At 44.6% G+C, this 25,533-nt stretch overlaps 1 protein-coding gene across 4 annotated transcripts in view; it reads right to left on the bottom strand.

Moving 5' to 3' along the window:
• CSAD (cysteine sulfinic acid decarboxylase) overlaps positions 1-25,533 on the bottom strand; it is a 65,940-nt gene that overhangs the window by 34,718 nt on the left and 5,689 nt on the right. For 3 of the 4 annotated variants that reach the window (XM_068267219.1, XM_068267221.1, XM_068267222.1), the window contains exons 2-7: positions 18,601-18,698; positions 14,814-14,983; positions 13,672-13,798; positions 13,497-13,587; positions 11,641-11,747; positions 8,672-8,787 (exon numbers count right to left, since the gene is read on the bottom strand). In XM_068267219.1, the coding sequence (XP_068123320.1) occupies positions 8,672-8,787; positions 11,641-11,747; positions 13,497-13,587; positions 13,672-13,798; positions 14,814-14,983; positions 18,601-18,667 (678 nt within the window). In that variant the 5' untranslated portion in view covers positions 18,668-18,698. The remainder of the gene's footprint in view (positions 1-8,671; positions 8,788-11,640; positions 11,748-13,496; positions 13,588-13,671; positions 13,799-14,813; positions 14,984-18,600; positions 18,699-25,533) is intronic. The other variant, XM_068267220.1, reaches the window with a different exon arrangement.

Here is a 25,533-nt window from a genome sequence, read left to right on the forward strand (position 1 = left end):
GATCTGCATACTTGTTTTGGATCAGTGTTTTAGGAAATGTAGGAAAAGGCTTAAAAGTTCAGTATGACAAACAGGCAAATAAAAAAAATGTTCAATTTAAATAAAAAAATCAGCCACTATATACCCAGATTATACATTTTCTTTAAAGTAAACACGAGGTGAAAATTATATGATAAGATAAACAATTGTATTTATCCTCATTCTCCTAAAAATAACTGTTTAGATATGCCATGTTTTTATTTTATATTTAAACATTTACCTAGTAGATTGAATGTTTTATTGTCTTTGCTCAGTGGCTGTCTATTGAGTGTCCCAGAGCCAAAATACATGACTATTGACCTTTTTCTATCTCTCCCCTGTCCTCAGAAGTTGTATTCTGCCAGGAAAGAATCTGTTCAATTTCTATCTTTAATAAGTAGGGATAAGGATTTAAGGATCCGTTTGTATCGTAAAGGTGCTCAAATAATAAATAGTATGAGCAAAAATGCTTCTTACAGTAAAATCTCCACTGACGCACAAAGGAGGGACATTTAGGCAATCGAGCTATTGATTTATAAACTAACTCCCAGTTGATTAATAGGCAGCTGCTGGTTTTGGTCAGCAGTTCTCTTTCTGGGTCAGTGAAATTTTCAAATTAGGAGACTCAAAAATCACAACATTTTTAGAGCCCTTTCGCACTATATGATTTTCGCAGTGTTTTTTTCATATGTTCACATTCTGCTCCAACTAATGCGCTGTGTTGTAGTCCAGTTCCTAAATCAACCGTATGCTGCATTTTTGTCCATTTCAAATTTGTGTTAAAATCAGTAAGAATATATTGAAAAAAAATGTATACAAGCACACAGGAAAAGCTTGGTACGTCTTTTGGTCTCCCGGTTTTCTCATTCTTTTAACTCTTTTTATTTATTTATTATTTTTACATTTTTAAAAATATAATAAAATTGTGAAGAAGCGCGGAAGAGCCGCCGCCATGAGTCAGCGGTAGGCGGCTCTTTCCGCGCACAGTATGGCAGGACACGGAGAGGCAGCCGCCTCCTCTCAGTGTGAGGCGGCTGTCTCCGTGCAGGGCATGGCGGAGCGCGGAGAAACCGCCGCGATGTACGCGGCGGTTAGCGCGCATGGCCCCAGTGCGGAGACACCGCAGAGCGGTGCTGGTGTGGCTGGGACACGTAGCCCCTCTAGGTTTAGAGTAACGCGCGCGCGCGCACTCAGGCAGGGATTATGTGACAGCCAGAAGTGAGTCAGCTGACCAGGCTGGTCAGCTGACTCTGGCTCCACTCCTCATTGGTCCAGCACTTAGGGAGGTGCTGGAGAGATCTCTGTGTATATATACTACTAGCTGCTCAGTTGCTGGTTGTCTGGCGTTGCAAACACAACGTAGGAGCACTCAGACCCTTAGTCAGATCCTTAAGTGTGCGGGACCAGCTGGGGCTGTAATCCTACACTTAGCTAGATTTTGTTGATAGCTTAAAGTACTAGTTTGATTGTGATTTCCTGTTATGACCCTTTGCCTGCCTGACTATCCTCCTGAACTCTGATCTTGTACCTTGCCATTCTGACACTCTGTTGCCGAACCCTGGCTCGTCCTTAGACTCTGCTTCTGCATCCTGATCTTGTACCTCGATATATCTGATACCCTGTTGCCGAACTCTGCCTGTACCTTAGACTCCGCCTCTGCCTTCTGAATCTGTACTTTATCTGTCCGTGTGTTTACGACCTGGCTTGTCCGACCTCGAGAACCGACCTTACTATTGAAGGCGGTTCCCCGTCCTGTTAGTGACACTTCCTCCAGAGTGTCACTTTCAGACAATCCTTCCTACTCTCAGTCTGACTCCTCCCATCTTGGAGAGTTCAGGTCTTCGGAAGGAATCCGTGCAGTACTCCTTACTGCGCTGAGGCCTAGTCCTCTAAGTGTTACTGTTGCACCTAACACTATACTCTACTCAGGTGAACAGAGGTTAGCTGGTATATCGGATTATCGGTGATACTGCAGATCACTTATAATCTGGTATATATCTGTATTCCCAGTGATACTGCAGATCACCGGTAATCAGATCCTCTCTGTGCTTCACCGATCGTTACAAAAATACTCAATGTGAAGTACAGTACCATGTGATCTGGTATTGTGCAGATAGCAAAAACTGCTCCTGCAGACTCAGCTCTATTTGGTAATACCGGCCTACACTGGGGAAATGTAAAAATATAAATAAATATTATTTTAGAATATTATTTTAGAATATTCATATTTTATTACCACTGCATACACAGACAACAGATCCAAATGCAACGCATTACAACACAGAAACATGTTACAAAAAAGTATGATAAAGCAAACCTCATTGTATTTTTTTCTGTATGTCTTGCATTTAAACCGTAATAGGAATTGGTCTTTACTCCAATAATTACAGCTACACTTTCCTGCTTTCAGCTTAACGGTTACAGATTGCCCGACAAGCTCATGTACAGTATATAAGCTTAGCCATCTGTGATACTTTGAGTAAAACATCCTATAAAACATCCTTAAGGTGGCGCTCATGGTCTTGTGAGAAGAAATACAAATACAGCAGGTGCAGCCTGTCTGTATTGCAGCCAAAAAGCTATTATGCTGTTATCTTGAAATTGCACAATACTATTTGCAAGTTGGAAATAGTGAAGTATGCCGAACTCTGAGTACTTCTATTAAATAAATATTTCAGATTCCAAATTTGCTAGTACAAAATAGAAAAAAAAAATCGGTACTATTCCGTTAGCCGGGCGCAACCACCAGGTGGCGTTAATTACTATTCCCCCTTCAGGCCGCCACGGATAGTAGGGAAAGATGTAACTCTGCTGCCGGTTGCGCCCGGCTAACGGAAAAGAACCAAAAATTCTAATGTTCTTTAAATTAAATTGTGAAATTGTCATTTCTAATGTCAGAAGATTCTAGCTGCAGCTGTTGCAAAGTCAACTTTTTTCTTACTTTATTTTTATTGAATGTCAAACAAAAATATGTTTTACATAATGACAAAGAGAATGATTGCACATAAATGTACTGGCAGGTAAGTAAGCAAAACACATAGCTGAACAGCATTGTGCAGAATAGATCAACAAGCAGTAAGAGTGACAGATCAGAAAAAAATGCTGCAGGTACAATTTTCAACTCTTACATGTAGCTAAACCTAGACAATAGGGGGGGGGGGGAGGGTATTAGTTCCCAGAATCTCCCTTCAGTCTGTCCTGTGTGTGTCTCTCTCTGTCTCCCCAATTCTTGTCTCTCATTCTTCCCCTCTCCTCTCTTTCCCCCACTTTCTTCTTCCCCAGAGACACTCACTCTTGTCTCTTCCCCTTTATTGTCTCTCGCTTTCCTCTCTCTGCCTGTCCTCCACTCTCTTCAATCTCTCACTCCCTCTCTCCTGTCTCACCATCTCTCTCCCATCCCTCACATCCCCCCCTCCCCCCAAAAAAATCAGCATTGTCTCATTCTAACTACTATTATGTATTTATATAGCACTGACATCTTCTGCAGCGCTTTACATAGTACATAGTTATGTCACTCAACGTTCTTAGAGGAGCTCTCAATCTAATTCTACCATAGTCATAGTCTAATGTCCTACCATATTATTATTATTATGTATTTATATGGCAGTGGCATCTTCTGCAGCACATCACAGAGTACATAGTCATGTCACTGACTGTCCCCAGAGGAGCTCACAATCTAATCCCTACCATAGTCATACTCTAATGTCCAACCATATTATTATATTGTGCGTAGTTGAGAGAGACCTTTTAGGAATCCCCCTTGAATAGCCTGGGTTTGCCCCTGCTAAAGGCAAAGTGCCTAAATATATGAAAAAACAGCACTATTTTTTAAATATATATATTATTTTTATATATAGTATTTTTTATATTATTTTATATGTAGTATTTTGCTAAATATTCCACTGGTTTGTAGTTTATTAAAAAGCCTGTTCTCACTTAAATGTGAATTATGTCATGGGTGTGTTACGGATATACTGTACATCACTTCACTCTTTGGTGGATTCTTGATTGGAGTGCCTACAGTTAAAAAGGTCAATTCTAAGGCATGACCTATGATTTTTCATATTCATCCATGTTCTTTTCTCCCCAAATACATTCTTTACAATCGAAAAACACTTCTTGGAAAAAAAAAGGACCAAGATGTTTTTCTATTCCCTATCTTTATGAATAGTAAGGGCATTACAGTATTTTTTATTAAAGGGGAACTGAAGTAAGAGGTATACGGAGGCTGCCATATTTATTTCCTTTTAATCAATACCAGTTGCCTGTCAGCCCTGTTGATCCTCTGTCTCTAATACTATTAGCCATAGCCCCTGAACAAGCATGCAGTAGATCAGGTGTTTCAGACTTTAAAGTCAGATCTGACAAGACTAGCTGCATGCTTGTTTCTGGTGTTATTCAGATACTACTGCAGAGAAATAGACCAGCAGGGCTGCCAGGCAACTGGTATTGAATAAAAGGAAATAAATATGGCAGCCTCCGTATACATCTTACTTCAGTTCCCCTTTAACAAGGACCTCTACTTCCTTCAAAATTGAGGAAGGGAGATTTTGGGAGGGAACTTTAACCTTCCTGGCAGTAAGCCCGAGCTGAGCTCGGGCTATGCCGCGCAGGAGGACTTCTCAGGCCCTGCTTAGCCGATTTGCATAATTTTTTTTTGGTACAAGCAGCTAGCACTTTGCTAGCTGCGTGCACTGCCCGATCGCCGCCACTCCGCGCCGATTCGCCGCTACCCGCCGTGCCGCCCCCCCCCAGACCCCATGTGCTGCCTGGCCAATCAGTGCCAGGCAGCGCTGAGGGGTGGATTGGGACTCCCTTTGACATTACGACGTCTATGAAGTCATCCCGCCCGTCGCCATGCCGATGGGGGAAGCCCTAATGGAAATCCCGTTCAGAATGGGATTTCCAGATGGGCTTGATCGCCAGAGGCCATCGAAGAGGGTGGGGGGATGCCGCTGCACAGCGGCTGTCATGTATCTAGCGCTAGGCTAGCTACATGATTTAAAAAAAAAAAAAGTGCTGCACTGCCCCTTGGCGGTTTTAATTGATCGCCAGGAGGGTTAATGTACAAATAAAATGTGCAGCCCATAAATCTGAAATCTGACCTTCTTTAGGAACTTGCATTGTATTGAACTGACAGCACCCAGAAGCTATGCATACCCTTACTGCTCTCCCTCTTTGTGGAATAATTTGAATTGTGAGTAAGAGACAAGAGGAAGTCAGGCATAAAATATGACTTAGGCCTGTGTCTCATTCCAAAAACAGCGGGACATTTTAATTTAAAAAATTTTCTAACTATCAGTGCCATATGCAATATAATTTTCAAGATTCACGCCAGGTAAAATAGGAACAAAAAGAAGAAAAGGCTCTGCACAATGTCCATGGCAAAACATAAAACGTACAGTTTATTTGATCAGGTAAAACCATTTCTTCTTTTTGTTGCTTGCCTGGGTTTGAGTTGCCAGGCTGCTGCACTGCCCTGGTGAGTGGAGGTAGAGCGGGGTCCATTGTTCCCTAAGGTAAAAATAGGCTTGTGTTGCCTATTCAGTTGCAAAAGCTTGTTTTTTGTTTTGCCATCTGTCTATAAACAATGTAATTAACTGATGCCAAATAAATCACTTTAACCAGTTCGGCCTATCTGGACGAGTGAGTTCGTCCAGATAGACTCTGCTGCCGCCGCGTGGTGCGCGCTCCCGCCACCCGCCGCTAGCCCCCGATTAGTGAATGGGAATATAATTCCCATTCACCGATCTAACTTCCCCGCAGAAAAACCGACACTTTCTATTGAGAGAGCGCGGTATTTCTGCCCCCCAGGAAACTTCTCCATGTTCTTTTACTTCCTGGATGCGAGATCGTTCGCATCCAGGATTTTTTTTACTGTGGTCATCTTGTGGCCAAATAGTAAACTGCACCCACATACATTTTTCAATAAACAATTGTCTTTTTTTTACATTTAAAATTGGCTGTTTCCCTCCCACACCAAAAATTACTCACATACACTTTTTATTAAGGAAAAAAAAATACAATAAAAAAATAAAATAAAAAAAAACATAAATAGTTACCCAAGGGTCTGAACTTTTTAAATATGCATGTCAAGAGAATATGTTATTATACTATTTTAAATTATAAGCTTATAAGTAGTGATGGACGCAAATTGAAAAAATGCACCTTTATTTCTAAATAAAATATCGGCGCCATAAATTGTGATAGGGACATCATTTAAACTGTGTAATAACCGGGACAGATGGGCAAATAAAATACATGAGTTTTAATTACAGTAGCGTATAATAATTTCAAACTATACTGGCCAAAAACTGAGAAATAATTAATTTTTTCATTTCTTTCTTAATCTTCCTGTTAAAATGGATTTAGAAAAAAATAAGTCCTAGCAAAATGTACTACCCAAAGAAAGCCTTATTAGTGGTGGAAAAAACAAGATATAGATCAATTCATTGTGATAAGTAGCAATAAAGTTATTGGCGAATGAATGGGAGCTGAACGTTGCTCGGATGCATGAGATTTTCAGCACTGCGGTGCTGAACCGGTTAATCACATGGCATGGAAACTGAGTCCCCTGTACAAAGTGCTTCTGCTCATTTTTTCTAAATTTAAAGGCAAGATGTTTACCTACAGAATCCTCATTTTACAAAAAAAAAAAAAAGTTAACATTTAAACACTTGGGCCCATATGCAATTAACTTTATGTCTTAAGTTTTCTCCTAGGAGATAATTTTTCATCTTCTTTTTCAAATATCTTTTCAGCACTTTCCAATTGAAAAAGTACCAAAAAATTAGGCAAAAAAAGTGCTATCAGTTATTTTGAGTATTTTCTAGGTTGCTAGTGGTTTAAAGGGCATTTTATTGACAAGGTGTGAACATATAACTTAAGGTTCATACACACCTACCAACTATCTGTCCAACTATCTACCAAACTTGCCTCTTGCAACTAAGGCCTCGTTCATATATTCTGCGTTTGGTGTGCTTGGGAAACGCATCAGAAAACGCATGGACAAAACGCGTACATTTGTACGCGTTTGTATGCGGTTTTTAAATGCGTTTGTGTGCGTCTTTATTTAGTATGCGTTTTTGGACACCTGGACATTTCTCAATAAAGGTGTGTTAAAAAAAATTTGTTTTTTTCTTTTCTTGATGTCACTTCCTTTCTGTGTGGGTTTTGTAGGAAGTGTGAAGGTGATAGGAGTGTGAGAGATGTCGGTCGCCATCTTGAGAGAGAAAGGAAGAGGAAGTGAGTCACGTTGTCCATCCCCAAACGCATGGCCAAATACGCATAAAAAAACGCATGGTCATGCGGCCATCTGCGTTTCCATTGACTTTCATTGCTATGCGTTTGTTCGCGTTCCGCACACATATGCATGCATCTATGCGTTTCAAAAACGCGTACGTTGGAAACGCATAGATGTGAACGAGACGCATAGCAATGCATTGTTTTTGCCCTGCACTAAAAAAACGCACACATCCGCAGTGGGAAAAAACGTACAGCACCGCATTTGATGTGAACGAGGCCTAAGCCCCATACAACTTTTGTTGTGAAACAAGTTGAAACAACTAAAAAAGTATTTTGCTATTGTTCAAACAGCTGATAAGACTGATAAGAAGTCAATCCAACTGTTGGATTGACTTCTTATCAGTCTTATCAGCTTTTTGAACAATAGCAAAATACATTTTTTAGTTGTTTCAACTTGTTTCCCAACAAAAGCTGCATAAAAGACCACTGTTGAGCGTGTGAATGGGGCTTAACAGACAAGTTTGGCAGATAATTGGACAGATTGTTGGTAGGTATGTATAAATCTTTAGGATGAAAAAGATAAAGTGTACCTGAAGGGAAAAAAATGCCCCTGGGGTGTACTTTCGTCGAGAGGGGGTATCCTCTGGATCCTAAAGAGGCTTTGCCTGTCCACCTCAGCAAAGGGGATCCAGCCCTGGGCTATTTTTGATGGATCCCAAGTGGAGAGTCACTACTGCACCTGCACCGGCAGGCAAAAGCAAATATTATTGTCAGCTTGTGCTTCAAGCTGCCAAAACGGGCTGGCGGAGGGAGATGGGGGAAGCCTCATTAGGGTCCAGAAGCTTCCCCCTCCTAAAGGTAAGTACCCACCAGGGGTACATTTTTCCCTACAAGTTTACTGTAATTGCATATAGGCCTATGTGTATTAGATGGCATTTTTAATATCTGGACCTGTAGTTATAATTTAAACAAAATATACCAGTAAAGTACCACAAAAGATTGTAATTTAACACATTATATCATTTTTAAATCCTTTCAAAATGTATTTAACAGCAAAGTTTTCTGAAACTGAAGTGCTGGGTTAGTTATTCAAACAACCATATGGTCCCTTGAATTGACCAGGATTTATTGCAGCCAGTCATGTTGAATAAAAAACGTATTACTTTATGTATTGGAACACTAGAACATACCATGAGAGTAAAGTTCACTACACAAAATTTCTACAAGAACGTTATGCCATGACAATGACAAATAGTAATGTTAGAACAAATAACACAGGTTTTTCAAACATTTCAGTCAAGTTTCTTACTCTTTTTGTTTTGTACACAAATCCTTGAGATGTCTCACTTCTGAAAATAACAATAATACAAAACAATTGCCATCTCACCCTTTAAGGTCTTGATCTCACCTCCTCTGAAGTGAAGAGTGTTAGCCTTGGTAAGGCTTGTAGGCCTCTTTCTTTGCAGTGTGGAAACCGCTGAAATCGAGCTATGTTCATAGCATACATATTGGATATGGAACCTCCTACAGTAGAAAGAGAATAAACATTCTTAAAGGGAAGGTTCAAGCAAAATAAAAAAAATGAGTTTCACTTACCTGGGGCTTCTACCAGCCCCATGCAGCCATCCCACTGGCGCACGGAAGGGGTTGTTCCGGGTGTCTGGAACCACCCCCTTGCACCTAGACCGGAAGTGCCTCCGGAATCTGAGCAGCGGCAGCCACTGAATGTAATAGTGCAGCTGCCGCTTGCTCATGTGTGTGCGCAGTAGGGGGGCCCGGGGCCCGCTAGCCGTGTGGGGGGGGGGGGGAGCGCTGTCACCTTCCCTATTGAGGGAACCCCCAGCCAGATATGCTGCTTCTTCCCCGCAGTCTCCCGGAGGCAGATCAGGGCTACGGCAAGATGGCTGCCGAAGCCCTGCTCTGGAGACTGTGTCTCCAGTACAGGGCTTCGGGAGCCATCTTGCCATAGCCCTGCACTCTGCCTGTCAGCGCGGGAGATGTGCTGCAGGAGGATCATCGGGGAGCTGGTGCCAGATGCCAGGAGAGGAGAAGATTTCTGTCAGGTAAGTGATTTGGTTTTTTTTCTCAGGTGCATTTTTTTTCTAGTTTCTGCTGCCCACATTACGATTTTCAGGTGTCTGCTGCCCACATTACGATTTTCAGGTGTCTGCTGCCCACATTACGATTTTCAGGTGTCTGCTGCCCACATTACGATTTTCTGGTCACTGCTGCCCACATTGCGATTTTTAGTTGTCTGCTGCCCACATTATGATTTTCAGGTGTCTGCTGCCCACATTGCGATTTTCAGGTGTCTGCTGCCCACATTACGATTTTCAGGTGTCTGCTGCCCACATTACGATTTTCATGTGACTGCTGCCCACATTACGATTTTCTGGTCACTGCTGCCCACATTGCGATTTTCAGGTGTCTGCTGCCCACATTACGATTTTCATGTGACTGCTGCCCACATTACGATTTTCTGGTCACTGCTGCCCACATTACGATTTTCTGGTCACTGCTGCCCACATTGCGATTTTCAGGTGCCTGCTGCCCACATTACGATTTTCAGGTGACTGCTGCCCACATTGCGATTTTCAGGTGTCTGCTGCCCACATTGCAATTTTCAGGTGTCTGCTGCCCACATTACGATTTTCTGGTCACTGCTGCCCACATTGCGATTTTCTGATGACTGCTGCCCACATTGCGATTTTCAGGTGTCTGCTGCCCACATTGCGATTTTCAGGTGTCTGCTGCCCACATTATGATTTTCTGGTCACTGCTGCCCACACATTGCGATTTTCTGGTGCCCGCTGCCCACATTGTGATTTTCTGGTGACTGCTGCCCACTTTACGATTATTTTCTGATGACTGCTGGCTGCTGCCCACATTACGATTATTTTCTGATGGCTGCTGCCCACATTACGATTATATATATACACTGGCTGTATGCAGGGGGAACTGGCTATATACACTGGCTATATGCAGGGGGATCTGGCTATATACACTGGCTATATGCAGGGGGAGGCATCTGGCTGCATACAGTGGGTATATGGGTATATACAGGGGGGGGGATCTCTGGCTATATATACAGGGGATCTGACTATATACACTGGCCATATATACAAGGGGGATCTGGCGAAATACAAGGGGGAATGTACTGAACGGGGAGTTATCTGGCTATATACTATAAATGGGGATCATATGGTTACTTATCCTAACTGGGGGGGGCCTCATCTGGCTACCTGTGTGATAAATGGGGGTCATCTGGTCACCTATACTAAAGAGGGGTGGGGTAATTTCGTTATCCATAATAAAGGGGGGTTATCTGGCTACTTAATCACTGCCACATTATATATATTTTGGCGAAACGCTACTGCATCATGTGTATTTTGTAGGGAAACACTGCGCATTGTGTGTATTTTGTGGAGAAATGCTGTGCATCATGTGGATTTTGTGGGCAAACGCATGCGCGGTAGTGTGCGGCTCGCCAAAAGAGACCTATCAGGAACCCCCCCCCCTTGAAAATCCTGGATTTGCCCCTGCATCCTGTGCCCTCGTAGTCACTCACTGCTGCTCCAGTCCCCCGCTGGCAGCTTGCCGACCACGGAGGTCGGCAGGACGCATTGCATACATTTTTACGCATTCCCGCTAGTGCAGGAACATTAACACATACATTTTTACGTGTTACTGGTTCAATGCGTACATTTTTATGTATTGAACCAGTAATGCATCAAAATGTATGTGTTAATGTTCCTGCACTAGCGGGAATGCGTAAAAATGTACGCAATGCGTCCCGCCGACCTCCGAGGTCAGCAAGCTGCCAGCGGGGGACTGGAGCAGCAGTGAGTGACTACGAGGGCACAGGATGGCTGCATGGGGCTGGTAGAAGCCCCAGGTAAGTGAAACTCATTTTTTTATTTTGCTTGGACATTCCCTTTAAAACCTAATGACATTTAAACAATCTCTTGTAAACAATCTCCATTCTTTGTTATTTTCATCCTACCTATTAATAGCCCTGGGACCTGCGTCCATGGGCTGTGTTTATGTCAGACGCCCAGTATGGAGGCGTGGAGCCCCAGCTGTGGCCACGCATGCGGACGGACGTGGAAGCATGCGCTGGCGGACGTGGGTGTGTGTGAGTGTGTGCAGACGGGGGCATGCATGCGGGCAGATGCGGGTGTTGCATCAAGCTCCTGTTTTCGAAACAGGCCTAATAGACCATTTATTATGGATGTACTGAATGCACAAATAGATCTAACAAGACAGTGTTCATACTTAGAGGAGCTTCATGGCTTTGCAGAAGGTCACATCATAGTTTCCCTGTATATGTTCAACATAAAATTTAAAACTCAGCTGCTGTCTTTAGGCTCACAATACCTGGACAAAATATGCCATCTCCATTATTCCAGCCAATGAAACTTCTCATTGTCCTGAGAATTTCATCTTCCATCAACACAAACACTGGAGCAACCTCATAGGTGTATCTGTAAAATATACACAAAATGATTTATTTTCTTCTATCTAGCAGCTATTGTATTATAAGCTAGGCATCACTATAAATAAACAACCCATACTCATTACCATCCCTACAGGATCTGCCATTGCCTTAATCAGTCTTCCCACCCCAGAAAAATGTCATAGCCACCACTGAAAACCTAAAGATGCTTTATTGCTGCACAAAAGCAAATGGAGCTTTTTCTGTTGCTAATAAGCTTGGCTTAATTTTCTTGATTTGTCCAGTTTTCATTGTTGGATTTATATTTCCTAGCGAGCAATGATGTAAGCTTATTACTCCGAAATAGAGATCAACAGAATAAAATGCCTAATGAGTCATGTTGGAAAATTTTGTTTGATCAATTTTCAAAATTGGATGTTTAGTACAAATTTAAAAAATGAAAATCAAACTCTTTATAACCACTATTAGAGACAAGAATTGTTTTGTTTATATACAATAAAACATAGTCAATTTATTAGCATCATTTTTTTCAGATCTTCCTTTGAGCATTTTCTACCCAGAAACAATGCAATGAGAAAGCCCTAATAGAGATGCGAAAAGTCGACCACCTTTTCAATTACATTGGCATTTCTACATGACTTATGCAACAGAATTGTGAGTCTCCTTTTTGAGCAAACGGCCCCTGTAATTTTTATTAAAGTTGAGAATAAAGCAAAACCTTTTAGTCATAAAGTGATGTGATGCGCCTAAACCTCTCTTTGGAAAAGCGATATAAAAGTGATTAGACAACTGTGAGAAGGGTTGAAGGGTGGCAGTCAAGACAAGACACAGAACATTTTCATTGTGCTTTTCTCTTGGCGGACTGGTCTCCTGTGTCAGAGGCAGAGCCTTTAACTTGTTGCCGACCACATCACGCCGACGGGTGTTGCCACCGCGGCAGGCCCAAGACCACCTAATGTCTATCAGCGTAAAGTCCTGGGGCGGGGATTTGCAGGAGATCGCGCTCGCCGATGCACTCGCATCTCCGGTTGGATGGCGGAGCTCCGCTCCACCATCAGTCTCCCAGCGCTAGGAGACTGTTAGACGCCGAAACCGCAGTCTATTGTCTATTCTGTACAGAGCTGCAATCTAAAGCAGCGCTGTACTGGGGACAGCCGTGTGACACAGCTGTCCCCCTGGCATGCTCAGGGGTGAAGCCCGCCGATCACAGTGATTAGCTAGCAGGGGGAGGGAGGGGGGAGACAAAATAAAAAAAAAATACAAGATTTTATTTAAAAAATAACCATATAAATATTTGGAAAAAAACAATAAACATCCTAGGAGCGATCATAGCTGGGCAGAAAAGGGAGGGGGAATCACTTGTGTGCTGAGTTGTGCGGCCCTGCAGTGAGGCCTTAAAGCTGCTGTGGCCTAATTTGTGAAAAATGGCCTGGTCTTTAGGGGAGGTTTAAGCCTGTGGTCCTTAAGTGGTTAATCAGTACACTATCCAGCCACAGCCACGATCCTAGGTTTTTTACATTTACAGGTACCAGTGCATGTGGCTAACAAGGAGTTGTAAACAGAATATGTAAGATATGAGATGATATACGGTATGTTGGACACAGGAAAATGGCTGACAGCTATTACTATTTTTGTGCATGCAGATTGGTGAGTGCGCACAGTTCTTTTTCTCTAGCTAAAGCCAAGGGACAGCCCATTCTGACATCATGTGCAGTCATTAACCAAGGACGCAGTCAATTTTCATTTGATTTAAAGGGAACACAGAGGTTGTACTCACTGACTGGTGTTCAAAGTCTCAGTTATGATTCTGCCGGTCAAAGCATGGCGATCTAACCCCGAAAACAACTGATTGAAAAAGCGGGGGTGACCTAAGGATACAGTAATTTATTACATGAGTTGAATGTACCATCAATTCACATTATAAAGGTAAAGATCACAAGCTGATAGTAGACCTGTTTTAACGCTCAGTTTAATGATGTCTCTGCAGTATCTTAGCAATGTGTCCTGGGATTCTCCATTACTTTGCAGATTTAAATCCAGGACTTTCAGCAGCTCCTCTGGTTCCATCCATTCACATACCTAGAGGTAACCAAAAGTCTTAACAGGATAAATGTTGGACCATTTCCCACAGCCATTTACAATCTCGCAGGAGATCGATTGTTTCCGATTGCAGCTGTAATTGAGCAGAAAAACTGATCGATTTCATTAATCTGATCGAATTGCTTAGCCGAAATTCGTAAGGTAATGGGCATGACCCAAGGCCGGATCATCCACAAGGCAAGCCTAGGCAGTTGCCTAGGGTCTAGAGAGAGTCTAGGGCCCTGGTGGATGCTGGCCCCCTCCAAATCTTACTAAAAAAGCCATGTGACTATCAGTGGTGGGCAAAACTGCTATCTTGCCGAGGGCCCCATTTCCTCGTAATCATTTTCTTGCATTTTCAACTGATTACCGCGGCAATTAGAAATGATCAATCGACTTTGGGATCATATCATTAACAGTAACGTTAAGTCCTGGTGTGCAGCAGAGATGATTGTATTAGTTGTATATTCTGGTACATTTAATGTGTTTTTTATAAATACAACCACTTTGCTAGATTAAAGAGACTCCGAAGTCTCCTAAAAATGAGGTTTTTACTTTAAAAATCTCTTTAACCTAATTGCCCCTCCTAAAACGCTGCATCCCCGCAGCTGACAATGCCATAAATCACCCCAAATTCACAGGGGGACATCGCGGGGCTCCTTCCGCATAGAGGCAGAGCGTTCAGCTGCTGCTCTGCCTCTACACGCGTCCATCAGCATGGATCACCGCCTCTCCCCCGCGGGGAGAGGTGGAGATACTCGCTGATAGACTCGCATTGAGGCAGAGCTGCGGCTGAAAGCTCTGCTTCCTCCAGCTGCAAAATTCACGACCAAGAAAGTCGTGGATTTTGCTGGGGTAATTAGGGGTGATTTATGGTGTTGTCAGCGTTTTAGGAGGGGCAATTACGTTAAAGAGGTTTTTAAAGTAAAATCCTCGTTTTTAGGAGACTTCAGAGTCTCTTTAACAAGTGGCTTTCTATGTTTTGCTAGATATCAGCTTTAACCACAGTACTTGCCTTCTGATTCCTGTCCGTGGCTTTTTGTACACCTTCCTCCATTATTATTTTGAAAGCTTCTTGTAGGAAATCATCTCCAGTGGCATCTGGCTTACAGGAGTTTCCTCCGTCCATCAGGGCCTGTACAGGAAACTCTGGAGTGGTAGACCTATAAGATTTGTTTCTCAGTCCTGGAAATAAACAAAGAGAAAATAGTCAGATTTTACATATCAGAAATGGCAATGCACCCCCAACCTCAGAAATACATTGTTTTCAGGATCTTCTTACATCAGGGCGATGTACTACCAAAAATGCAGAGTAGCTCATAGTGATCCAACAGTTTTGGTGCTTACTTTCTATAGCCACAGCTAATTATGGGGTCTCAGAGAAGCATCCTCTGAATTACTTATTACAGCCGGTCTATATACGGTATATACAATGCTAAAATAAACTGAATTAGGCTACCGATGGTGTCTTTTGGGATGTGGCTGCTGGCAACTAGTTTTGAAAAAAATTAGAACCCTGGTCCCTGGTAGCATATCCCCCAAACGTCCCGTTTTGGGCAGGACTTTCCTGGATCCCACCCCATTGTCCCGTGTCCCAACCCCTTCTTAGTAAATCCTGTTTTGCAAACATTCTGCTGATGCTGCTTGTAATGCAGAGCTACTGTATGGACAGTATGGTGGAAGCATTGAGGATGGCTGTATGAAGCTGCACCTCTCCTGCCAGCCATAGATGTCGCTGTCCTGCAGTGCTGAGCCCAGGAGAATAAAGGAACGCTATACACTGCACGGACAGCAGGTGGCAGCAGTGAGGATAAATGTGTGAAGCTGCACCTCTCCTGCCGGCCATAGATGTTGCTGTCCTGCAGTTCTGAGCCCAGGAGAATGAAGGAAGGCTATACACTGCACGGACAGCAGGTGGCAGCAGTGAGGATAAGTGTGTGAAGCTGCAAATCTCCTGCCAGCCATAGATGTCACTATCCTGCAGTGCTGAGCCCAGGAGAATGAAGGAAGGCTATACACTGCACGGACAGAAGGTGGCAGCAGTGAGGATAACTGTGTGAAGCTGCACCTCTCCTGCCAGCCATAGATGTCGCTGTCCTACAGTGCTGAGCCCAGGAGAATGAAGGAAGGCTTTACACTGTACGGACAGCAGGTGGCAGCAGTGAGGATAACTGTGTGAAGCTGCACCTCTCCTGCCAGCCATAGATGTCGCTGTCCTGCAGTGCTGAGCCCAGGAGAATGAAGGAAGGCTATACACTGCACGGACAGCAGGTGGCAGCAGTGAAGATAACTGTGTGAAGCTGCACCTCTCCTGCCAGCCATAGATGTCGCTGTCCTGCAGTGCTGAGCCCAGGAGAATGAAGGAAGGCTATACACTGCACGGACAGCAGGTGGCAGCAGTGAAGATAACTGTGTGAAGCTGCACCTCTCCTTCCAGCCATAGTTGTGGTTGCCCTACATTGTCGAGCATCGGAGGATGGAGGGAAGCCAGAAAGAGCTGCGGAGGGCAGCCTGGAAGAGAGCAGTGAGAGGAAGGCCATCAGACAGGGGTAGGTGGAACCAGCACTCCCCATACAGTACAATCCACTACAGCTGTGTACTACAGGGAAACAAATGGAGGAAGCAGGAGCAGCTGTAACAGGTGAGATTTTAATGCACAGGAATCGGGGTAGTCGGCCTGCGGTGTGCGGGCAGCCAACAGATCTCTCTCTTTTTTTTCCCCCATAAACATCAGCTGCACCTAGTGTTAGTAGCCCGACTAGTAAAGTAGGCTTCATCAACTCGCTCCTAGGGTTGGGCAAATGGTTACATCATAGTTTGCTATTTACTAATTTCCAATGACCAATACGATAGTATGTTTATACATATTTTCATATTTACAGTATTACAGCGCTGGGTCCCCGGCTTGTATCCCAGGTCAACATCTGCAAGGAGTTTGTATGTTCTCCCCGTGTCTGTGTGGGTTTCCTCTGGGCACTCCGGTTTCCTCCCACATCCCAAAACATACAGATAAGTTATGGTAGTTGGCTTCCCCCTAAAATTGGCCCTAGACTACGATACATGCACTACATACATAGACATTTATTATTATTATTATTTAGTATTTATATAGCGCCGACATCTTCCGCAGCGCTGTACAGAGTATATAGTCTAGTCAGTAACTGTCCCTCAGAGGAGCTCACAATCTAATCCCTACCACATATGTATTGTGTACAGTATCTATTGTAGTCTAGGGCCAATTTAGGGGGAAGCCAATTAACTTATCTGTATGTTTTTGGGATGTGGGAGGAACCCGTAGTACCCGGAGGAAACCCACACAGACACAGGGAGAACATACAAACTCCTAGCAGATATTGACCTGGCTGGGATTCGAACCAGGGACCCAGTGCTGCAAGGCGAGAGTGCTAACCACTAGGGATTACATTGTGAGCCCCTCTGGGGGACAGTTAGTCACTAGATAATATACTCTGTACAGCGCTGTGTAATATGTCGGCGGTATATAAATACATAAATAAATAAATAAACAACACATTACCTTACATAGGCTGAGCTAGGCCCTTGTTTATTTATCTTCAATATTCTATCTTTCTTTAAAAGTCATGCCAGGGACCAACCATTCAATCATGCATAACACCTTTTTATATCCTATCTAACCCTGGGGGAGGTGGTGTACTTTTTATCAAAGGGATACATCATAAGATCCAATAGGCTAGTCACCTGAATTAATCGGTCTTTTATAATGGTGCCAACCAAAGAATGTTGTTAGGATATTTATATTACACTTATGGTCAAGCCATTTAAAAGAGTTGGTAATGTCCTGCCAGAAGGAGTAGAGATTAGGACAGGACTACTAAATATGAGAACTTTAAGAAGTCCCAGTGTGGCATCTCCAACAATTATTGATATTAATTTATTTTCTACTGTGATGGACCATTGGTTAGTTAATTTCAGCTGAGCTGTAGCAGTTGTAAAAAAAGGGTTATGACTATACCATATTTGCCTAAATATCATAGGTCTTATATTAGTGGGAATTTTTATGCTTAGGTAGGAGTCCCAGATAAAAAGCTTGTCCAAAGTAAGTAAGTTCACTGAGGCGCTATCTTTGTATAGTCTGGACAGTAAGTTGGATGGGACCCTAGCAGTTAAAAAAAGTTTCTCGAAAGTTGTGAGTTCCATCCTCTCATTACAGTTGCCCTTTAATGTCAATGGAGCTGGCAACAAATGTGGTTTCAATTTGTTTTTGAAAAATTGAACTTTATCCCAATCAGTAGCCGATACCCCATTTCCCACTAGAAATCTTTACCTATTCGCTAATATTATTACAGTGGTCTGTTTGGCTGATATTGTGGTGAAACCCCTCCTACAGTGTGATGTCATGACCATGGTCCAGACAGTTTGTTGTATGTCAACCTGGCTACACTGTGGGAAATAACAGCTTTTTCCAACTGCCAAGCAAGCAATCCCTCTGTGCATAGAACTCTCTGTAAACTAACATTCTGTACAAATCACCTGGCAGAACTAAAGATTTTACCACCCGTGATAAATATCAGAATGTAAAATGGAGAGGAAAGATTTTTACAATGGGAAAACACTGACTAAATAATATATAAATTAATATAGTAAAAAATAAGCACTTTTATTCATTGTTATTTTCTCGACAGTTCCTCTTTAAGTTTGCAGTCTACAATAAATAATCCCCCACTTCCCATTGATAGTAATACTGTAGTTTTTCTTCTGAGTGATATTATGACTTCCAAATGATGATGATCATATTATTATTATTATTCATAAGTCGTAAGTACCTTTTACAAGCAAATTCTGAGTACCACTACTGAGTAAAATTCTATGCATGTTTCTGGAGAGATGCATTGATGTGAAGGTAAAATAACCAGTGCTTTATCTGTTGGAAATAGATAAAATAGCAGCATTTAATGCCAATTAAACTGAGAGATCAGAGCAATTTAGAATTTTAATGTAAATACTATGTAAGCTGTAAAGGAGATGTCCATTCAAAACACAGGGTTGAACTTTAGGTGGAAAGTGACAAAAAAGTTGTGTTGGCAAGATAAATTAATTGTGTTTGAGCCATTGACGTTCTTGTTAAACACACTCATAAGGGTTCTCCTGTTGCCCATAAAGTATTGGAAGCTGTTATGCCTAGCCCTAGCCCTGCCTAGCCCTGATCTCACTTCCTGGCCTGTTCCTAATCCTAACCACTACTTCTCCTACGCCTAGGCTTAACCCCTTGATAACCATTACTTCCCCTCAAATGTCTCACCTTAACCTTGTGCCTAACCTGAAACATTTCCATTCCAAGTACCATACGTTCACCCTTAAAGAGGAACTGTAACATAAAAATATCCCCTGGGGGGTACTCACCTCGGGTGGGGGAAGCCTCCGGATCCTAATGAGGCTTCCCACGCCGTCCTCCATCCGTCAGGGGTCTCGCTGCAGCCCTCCGTGGAGTCCGGGCAGCGGTGACGTCATTATTTACCTTCCTGGCTCCTGCGCAGGCGCTCTGACGGCTTTCCATTCCGAACTACACGGAAATACCCGATCGCCGTCGGGTCCGCTCTACTGCGCAGGCGCAAGTCTCCTGCGCCTGCGCAGTAGAGCGGACCCGAATGAGATCGGGTATTTCCGTGTAGTTCGGAATGGAAAGCCGCCACAGCGCCCCCGCTGGAGCCAGCAAAGGTAAATATTGAAATGACAGTCGGCACAGTCGCCGGCTGTTCGGAGGGCTGCGGAGAGACCCCCGTGGGACAGAGGACGGCGTGGGAAGCCTCATTAGGATCCGGAGGCTTCCCCCACCCGAGGTGAGTACCCCCCAGGGGATGTTTTTAATGTTACAGAGTCTCTTTAACCACTCGCCGACCGCCTAAAGCAGATTGGAGGCGGCAGAGTGACTCTATTGTTCCTCCGCGCTGCCATATAGTGTCATCTCGCGAGGATCGTGATTTGACAGGAGCTCGCAGGAGCGTGAGCTCCCGTCACTGTAAACAGGGGGCTGCAGCGATCAGCCTGCCAGTGGCTGATCAGCACTGGTAGGCTGTGTTTTTCAGCAAATTTGTGAGAAAACGCGGAAAAGCCGCCACAAGTACTCAGAATAAGGCGGCTGATTCCGCGTTCAACATGGCAGCTTGCGCGCAGAGACCTGCATTTACTGGCTTGATGGAGCGCGGAGAAACCGCCGCATGCCCAGAGAACAGGGAGGCGGATTGCGCGTCTGACACGGCGGTTTGCACGCATAAGCCTACTTCTGTCAGTACTGCTGAATGTGGAGAAAACGCCGCACGCTCGGAAAGCGGTGCGGCGGATTCCGCATCCAAAACAGCAGAGGCATTACAACACATGTCTGGTGTGGCTGGGACTGATAGTCCACACAGGTTCAGAAGGACGCGTGCGCGCGCGGAGAGGCAGAGCATTTATGACAGCCAGAAGGGTGTCAGCTGACCAGGCCGGTCAGCTGACAATTCTTTCAGTTTTCATTGGTCCAGCACTTAGGGGAGGCGCAGGAGAGCGCTGGTGTATATATACTGGGTGCTGGTCATTCCTCTGGTGTCTGGCGTTGCGATCACTACGTGGTAGCACTCAGACCTTGACAGTATCTGTGTTACATTAGACCAGTTTCCTAGATGTTGATGATCAAGGACCTCACACCTTAGTCTAGGAATTCTGCTATTATCTGTGTTATTATCCAGACCAGTTTCCAAGGTGTTGATGACCAAGGAACTCACACCTTAGTCTAGGAATTGTTGATTATTTGTTATGACCTTCTGCTTTCCTGACCATTCTTCTGATCTCTGATTTTGTACCTTTGTCATTCTGACACTCTGTTGCCAAACTCGGCTAGTCTTAGGATTTCGCTTCTGTCTCCTGTCTCTGTACCTGATCTGTCAGTCTGTTGCCGACCTGGCCTGTCCGACCTCGAGAACTATTTCTCCTGTTGGGAAATAGTTCACAGACCTGTCAGTGACACTTCTCCTTTGGTGTCACTCTCTCTCTCTGATCCTTCCTACTCTCAGCCTGGCTCCGCCCCTTGGGGAGCCTCAGGCCTTTGGAAGGAATCTGTTCTCTGGGCAGTACCTCCTACTGCCTCGCACCCACTGTAAGGGTTCTCTCCACAAAGTATTACTGTTGCACCAAACACTCATATATTACTCAGGTGTCCAGAGGTTAGAGATATATCTGATTATCGGTGATACTGCAGATCATCTATAATCGGGTATATATCTGCATTCTCTGTGATACTGCAGATCGCCGGTAATCAGATCCTCTCTGTTACACCGATCATTACAGAACGCCAGACCAAAAAATGCAAATGGACGCACACACTGACTGTCTGGGCGCACTTACCACTTCGGTGGAGACCATCAACCAAGTGCTGGGTAACCACAAGGCGATGATTGACGCTTTGTCCGGTTCTTTACAAACCCTTCAGACCACTGTGGATGAGGTGCGATCCCCTCCTAGCACAGACATACGTATGCCTGTACCTGAAAAATGTTCTGGCCACAGATCTGACTTTCGAAATTTTAGGAGTAGAGTGTTGTCATACTTTGAGTTAAGACCTAGATCTTCAGGAACCATGACCCAAAGGGTCACATTTATTAAAAATTTGTTATCAGGCGATTCTCAGACCTGGGCATACAGTCTGCCCACCGGAGATTTAGCCTTAACCTCCGTAGATGAATTTTTTAAGGCTATGGCAGTAGTTTACGACGATCCAGACATTGGCTCGACTTCTGAGCGGAAGCTCAAGTTGTTGCGTCAAGGCAAGAGTCCGGTCGAGGAGTATGCTGCTGAATTTAGGAGGTGGTCAGTTATAGCCAGGTGGGACACCTATGCCCTTTTAGACTGTTTCTTATCAGGATTATCAGATGAGGTCTCTGACCTTATGTTAAGTCAGCCTGAACCAAAAACCGTCGATGAGGCCATTTCATCGGCCATCAGGATTGATCGCAGATTACGCTATCAAAAGCAGACCCGGGGTAGGAACAATGTTAAAATGGTGTCCTACGCTGCGCCTCCTGTGACTCCATCTCCTCCCGTTTCACCTCCACCCGAGCCAATGCAGGTTGGTCGGTCAAGACTGTCTCAAGTGGAGCGTAGACGCAGGATTTCTGAGCAGTTGTGTCTTTATTGTGCTGAGGGGGGTCATAGAGTACGAAATTGCCCTAAGAAGTCGGGAAACGCTACTGCCTAGGAGTAGTTGGGGGTAATACCCTAGGCGTACAGCTCTTACCCCTAGAGGATAAGCGGTTACTTCTTCCTTGTATGATTACATGGGTTGATAAATCGGAAGTCTCTGAGGCCTTCATTGATTCAGGCTCAGCGGCTAATTTTATGGATTACGAATTTGCAAAGAAATTGGGTATTCCGCTCACCCCGGTCAAACCACCCCTTCAGGTTACGGCAGTGGATGATTCATCCCTGCAGCGTAACCATCCTCTGTCCCAGACACCAGAGGTGGAAGTCACTATAGGGGTGCTGCATAGAGAGAAATTGCAGTTTTTTGTGTTGCACATGACAACCTTCACAGTCATCCTTGGCATGCCGTGGTTACACCTTCACTCCCCTCAGATAAATTGGGCTACTGGTCAGTTAACGATCTGGTCAGCCCATTGTTTTCGTCATTGTTTAGTGAAGGTGACCTTAGGCCAGACCAGGATTCATGTGGAGGGAGTTCCGGAACAATATGCTGAGTTTTCGGACGTGTTTTGTCCCAAAGCTGCTGATAAACTACCTCCACATCGCCCTTTCGATTGCCCCATTGATCTCCGATCGGGTTGTATGCCCCCAAGAGGTCATCGCTACAATTTGTCTGGGCCAGAAAAGGTGGCCATGCAAGAGTACATCTGTGAAAACTTAGCTAAAGGATTCATTCGCCCTTCCCGGTCGCCTGCCGGAGCAGGTTTCTTTTTTGTAAAAAAGAAAGACGGAGGCCTTTGGCCATGCATTGATTGCCGGGGACTGAATAAGATCACAGTTAAAAATCGCTATCCATTACCTTTGATAGACGATTTATTCACTCAAGTCACCAATGCTAAGATTTTTTCGAAATTGGATTTGCGGGGTGCATACAACCTGGTGCGGATCAGAGAGGGCGATGAATGGAAGACGGCCTTTAACACACCCGACGGGCATTACGAGTACCTGGTGATGCCCTTCGGGTTGTGTAACGCCCCGGCCGTCTTTCAGGAACTCATCAATGAAGTTTTCAGGGAGGTGTTGGGTAAATTTGTCCTAATATACCTGGACGATATACTAATCTTCTCAGACAACCTCTCTGAGCACAGGTCTCATGTCAAATTCGTGCTGTACAAGCTTAGACAAAACAGGCTTTATGCCAAATTGGAGAAATGCATTTTTGAGGTGACATCTGTCGCTTTTCTGGGATACATAATTTCCACCTCGGGCCTTTCTATGGATCCTGCCAAAGTCTCTGCTGTCCTGGAATGGCCACAGCCAGTAGGACTCAAATCTCTCCAGAGATTCTTAGGTTTTGCTAATTACTATAGAAGGTTCATAAAGGGGTACTCCACAGTCGTAGCACCCCTCACCAGTCTCACAAAGAAAGGGGCAGATACCAACCACTGGTCCCCTGAGGCTCTGGCTGCCTCACTCCACTTTGAAAGAACTGTTTTGCTCTGCACCCATTTTGAGACACGTAGACACCTCTTATCCATTTATTGTAGAGGTTGACGCCTCTGAAGTCGGGGTAGGGGCTGTGCTGTCTCAATGCTCTGGGCTGCAGGGAAGATTACACCCGTGTGCCTATTTCTCTCGGAGGTTTTCACCAGCAGAGAAAAACTACGATATAGGCAACAGGGAGCTCCTAGCCAATAAGTTGGCCTTTGAAGAATGGCGTCATTGGCTAGAAGGAGCAGAACATACGATTACAGTCTACACTGATCACAAAAATTTGGAATACATTGAGGGGGCTAAAAGATTAAGCCCCCGTCAGGCTCGGTGGTCACTGTTTTTCTCGAGATTTAGATTTGTAATTACGTACACTCCGGGTAGTAAAAACATTAAGGCGGATGCCTTGTCCAGATGTTTTGAGCCGGAGACAGCACAGCCCTCAGACCCAGGGACCATTGTCCCACAGAAAGTAGTGTTGGGAGCCACAGAGACTTGGAAAGACTGGACGGAGACTTTAAGTCCCTTCCAGCAGGATGTCCCTGAGGGAAAGCCTGAAGGGGTTATGTTTGTACCACTGCCATTTCGTCTCTAGGTTTTGCAGATGTTCCACTCACACAAGAATGCTGGGCATCCGGGGGCCTCCAGAACACAAGACTTGGTTGCTAGGTGTGCTTGGTGGCCTTCCCTGGCAACAGACTGCAAGAAGTATGTTAGAGAGTGTGCAGTGTGTGCTAAAAGCAAACCCTCCCGTCTGGCACCTGTGGGAACGTTGCAGCCTTTGCCCACCCCGAGTGAACCGTGGACCCATTTGTCCATGGATTTTGTGGGTGAGCTTCCGAGGTCTGAAGGCATGTCGGTCATTTGGGTGGTAGTCGACCGTTTCAGTAAAATGGCCCATTTTGTGCCCTTGAAAGGACTCCCCTCGGCCCAGGAGTTGGCCGATCTTTTCATCATCCACGTTTTCCGACTACATGGCATTCCGGAAAACATAGTGTCAGATCGGGGAGTTCAATTTGTTTCTAGATTTTGGAGGGCATTTTGTCATCAAATGGGCATGGAACTGTCATTTTCGTCGGGCTACCACCCACAGACCAATGGTCAGACGGAGAGGGTGAATCAGTCTTTGGAACAGTTTTTAAGGTGTTATGTTGCGGATGCGCAAAATGATTGGGTCAAGTTCTTGCCATATGCAGAATTTGCGCACAATAATTTGAAAAGCTCTTCCTCTGGATTTTCTCCGTTTCAGGTGGTAACTGGAAAGTTGCCCAAGTTCTCCTTATTACCAGTAGCTTCCACTCCGTTTCCAGCTCTGGAGGCTTGGCAAAAATCATTTAAAGCCATTTGGGGAATCGTGAAAAATAATTTGGAGAAGGCTTTTCAAAGTCAGAAAGGTCAAGCTGACAAGAAACGATCCTTGGAGTGGAAGTTCCGACCAGGAGACCTGGTCTGGGTGTCCACACGTCATTTGACCCTGAAACAACCCTCGCCCAAGTTAGGTCCCAGGTTTGTGGGCCCTTTTTCTGTAACCAGGAAGATCAACAATGTTACTTATGCCATTGATCTTCCTGCCAGCATGCGTGGTGTAAGATCTTTTCATGTGTCCCTGCTTAAGCCAGCAGTCCATGTGGGTCCCACTCCTCCTCCTCCTGTGATGGTAGACGACCAACCTGAGTACGAAGTAGAAAAGATTTTAGACTCACGTGTAGTGCAGAACTCGGTACAGTATCTAGTGCACTGGAAGGGGTATGGTATTGAGGAGAGAACATGGGTACCTGAGTGTCGCATGCATGCGGACAAATTAAGAAGGGAATTCCACGCTCTATATCCTGAGAGACCGGGTAGGAGCTGTCCGGAGTCCACTTGCACTCTGCTAGGCCTGGTTCACATTAGCGCTCGCTGTCCGGATTCGCCTGATCGGATCCGGACCGTATACTGTACAAACGGAACGTACGTTCCGCATAGCAAAGTCTATGCGGACGTTCACATGCGTCCGTTCCGTACAGAACGGAGCCGGATCGGATCCGGACTCTGGACACTTTTCCAACATGCGCTAATTTTCGGGTCCCGATCATCCGGCCCGCGCACCCGGA

Source organism: Hyperolius riggenbachi, chromosome 2, assembly GCF_040937935.1.
Source record: "Hyperolius riggenbachi isolate aHypRig1 chromosome 2, aHypRig1.pri, whole genome shotgun sequence".
NCBI lineage: Eukaryota > Metazoa > Chordata > Amphibia > Anura > Hyperoliidae > Hyperolius > Hyperolius riggenbachi.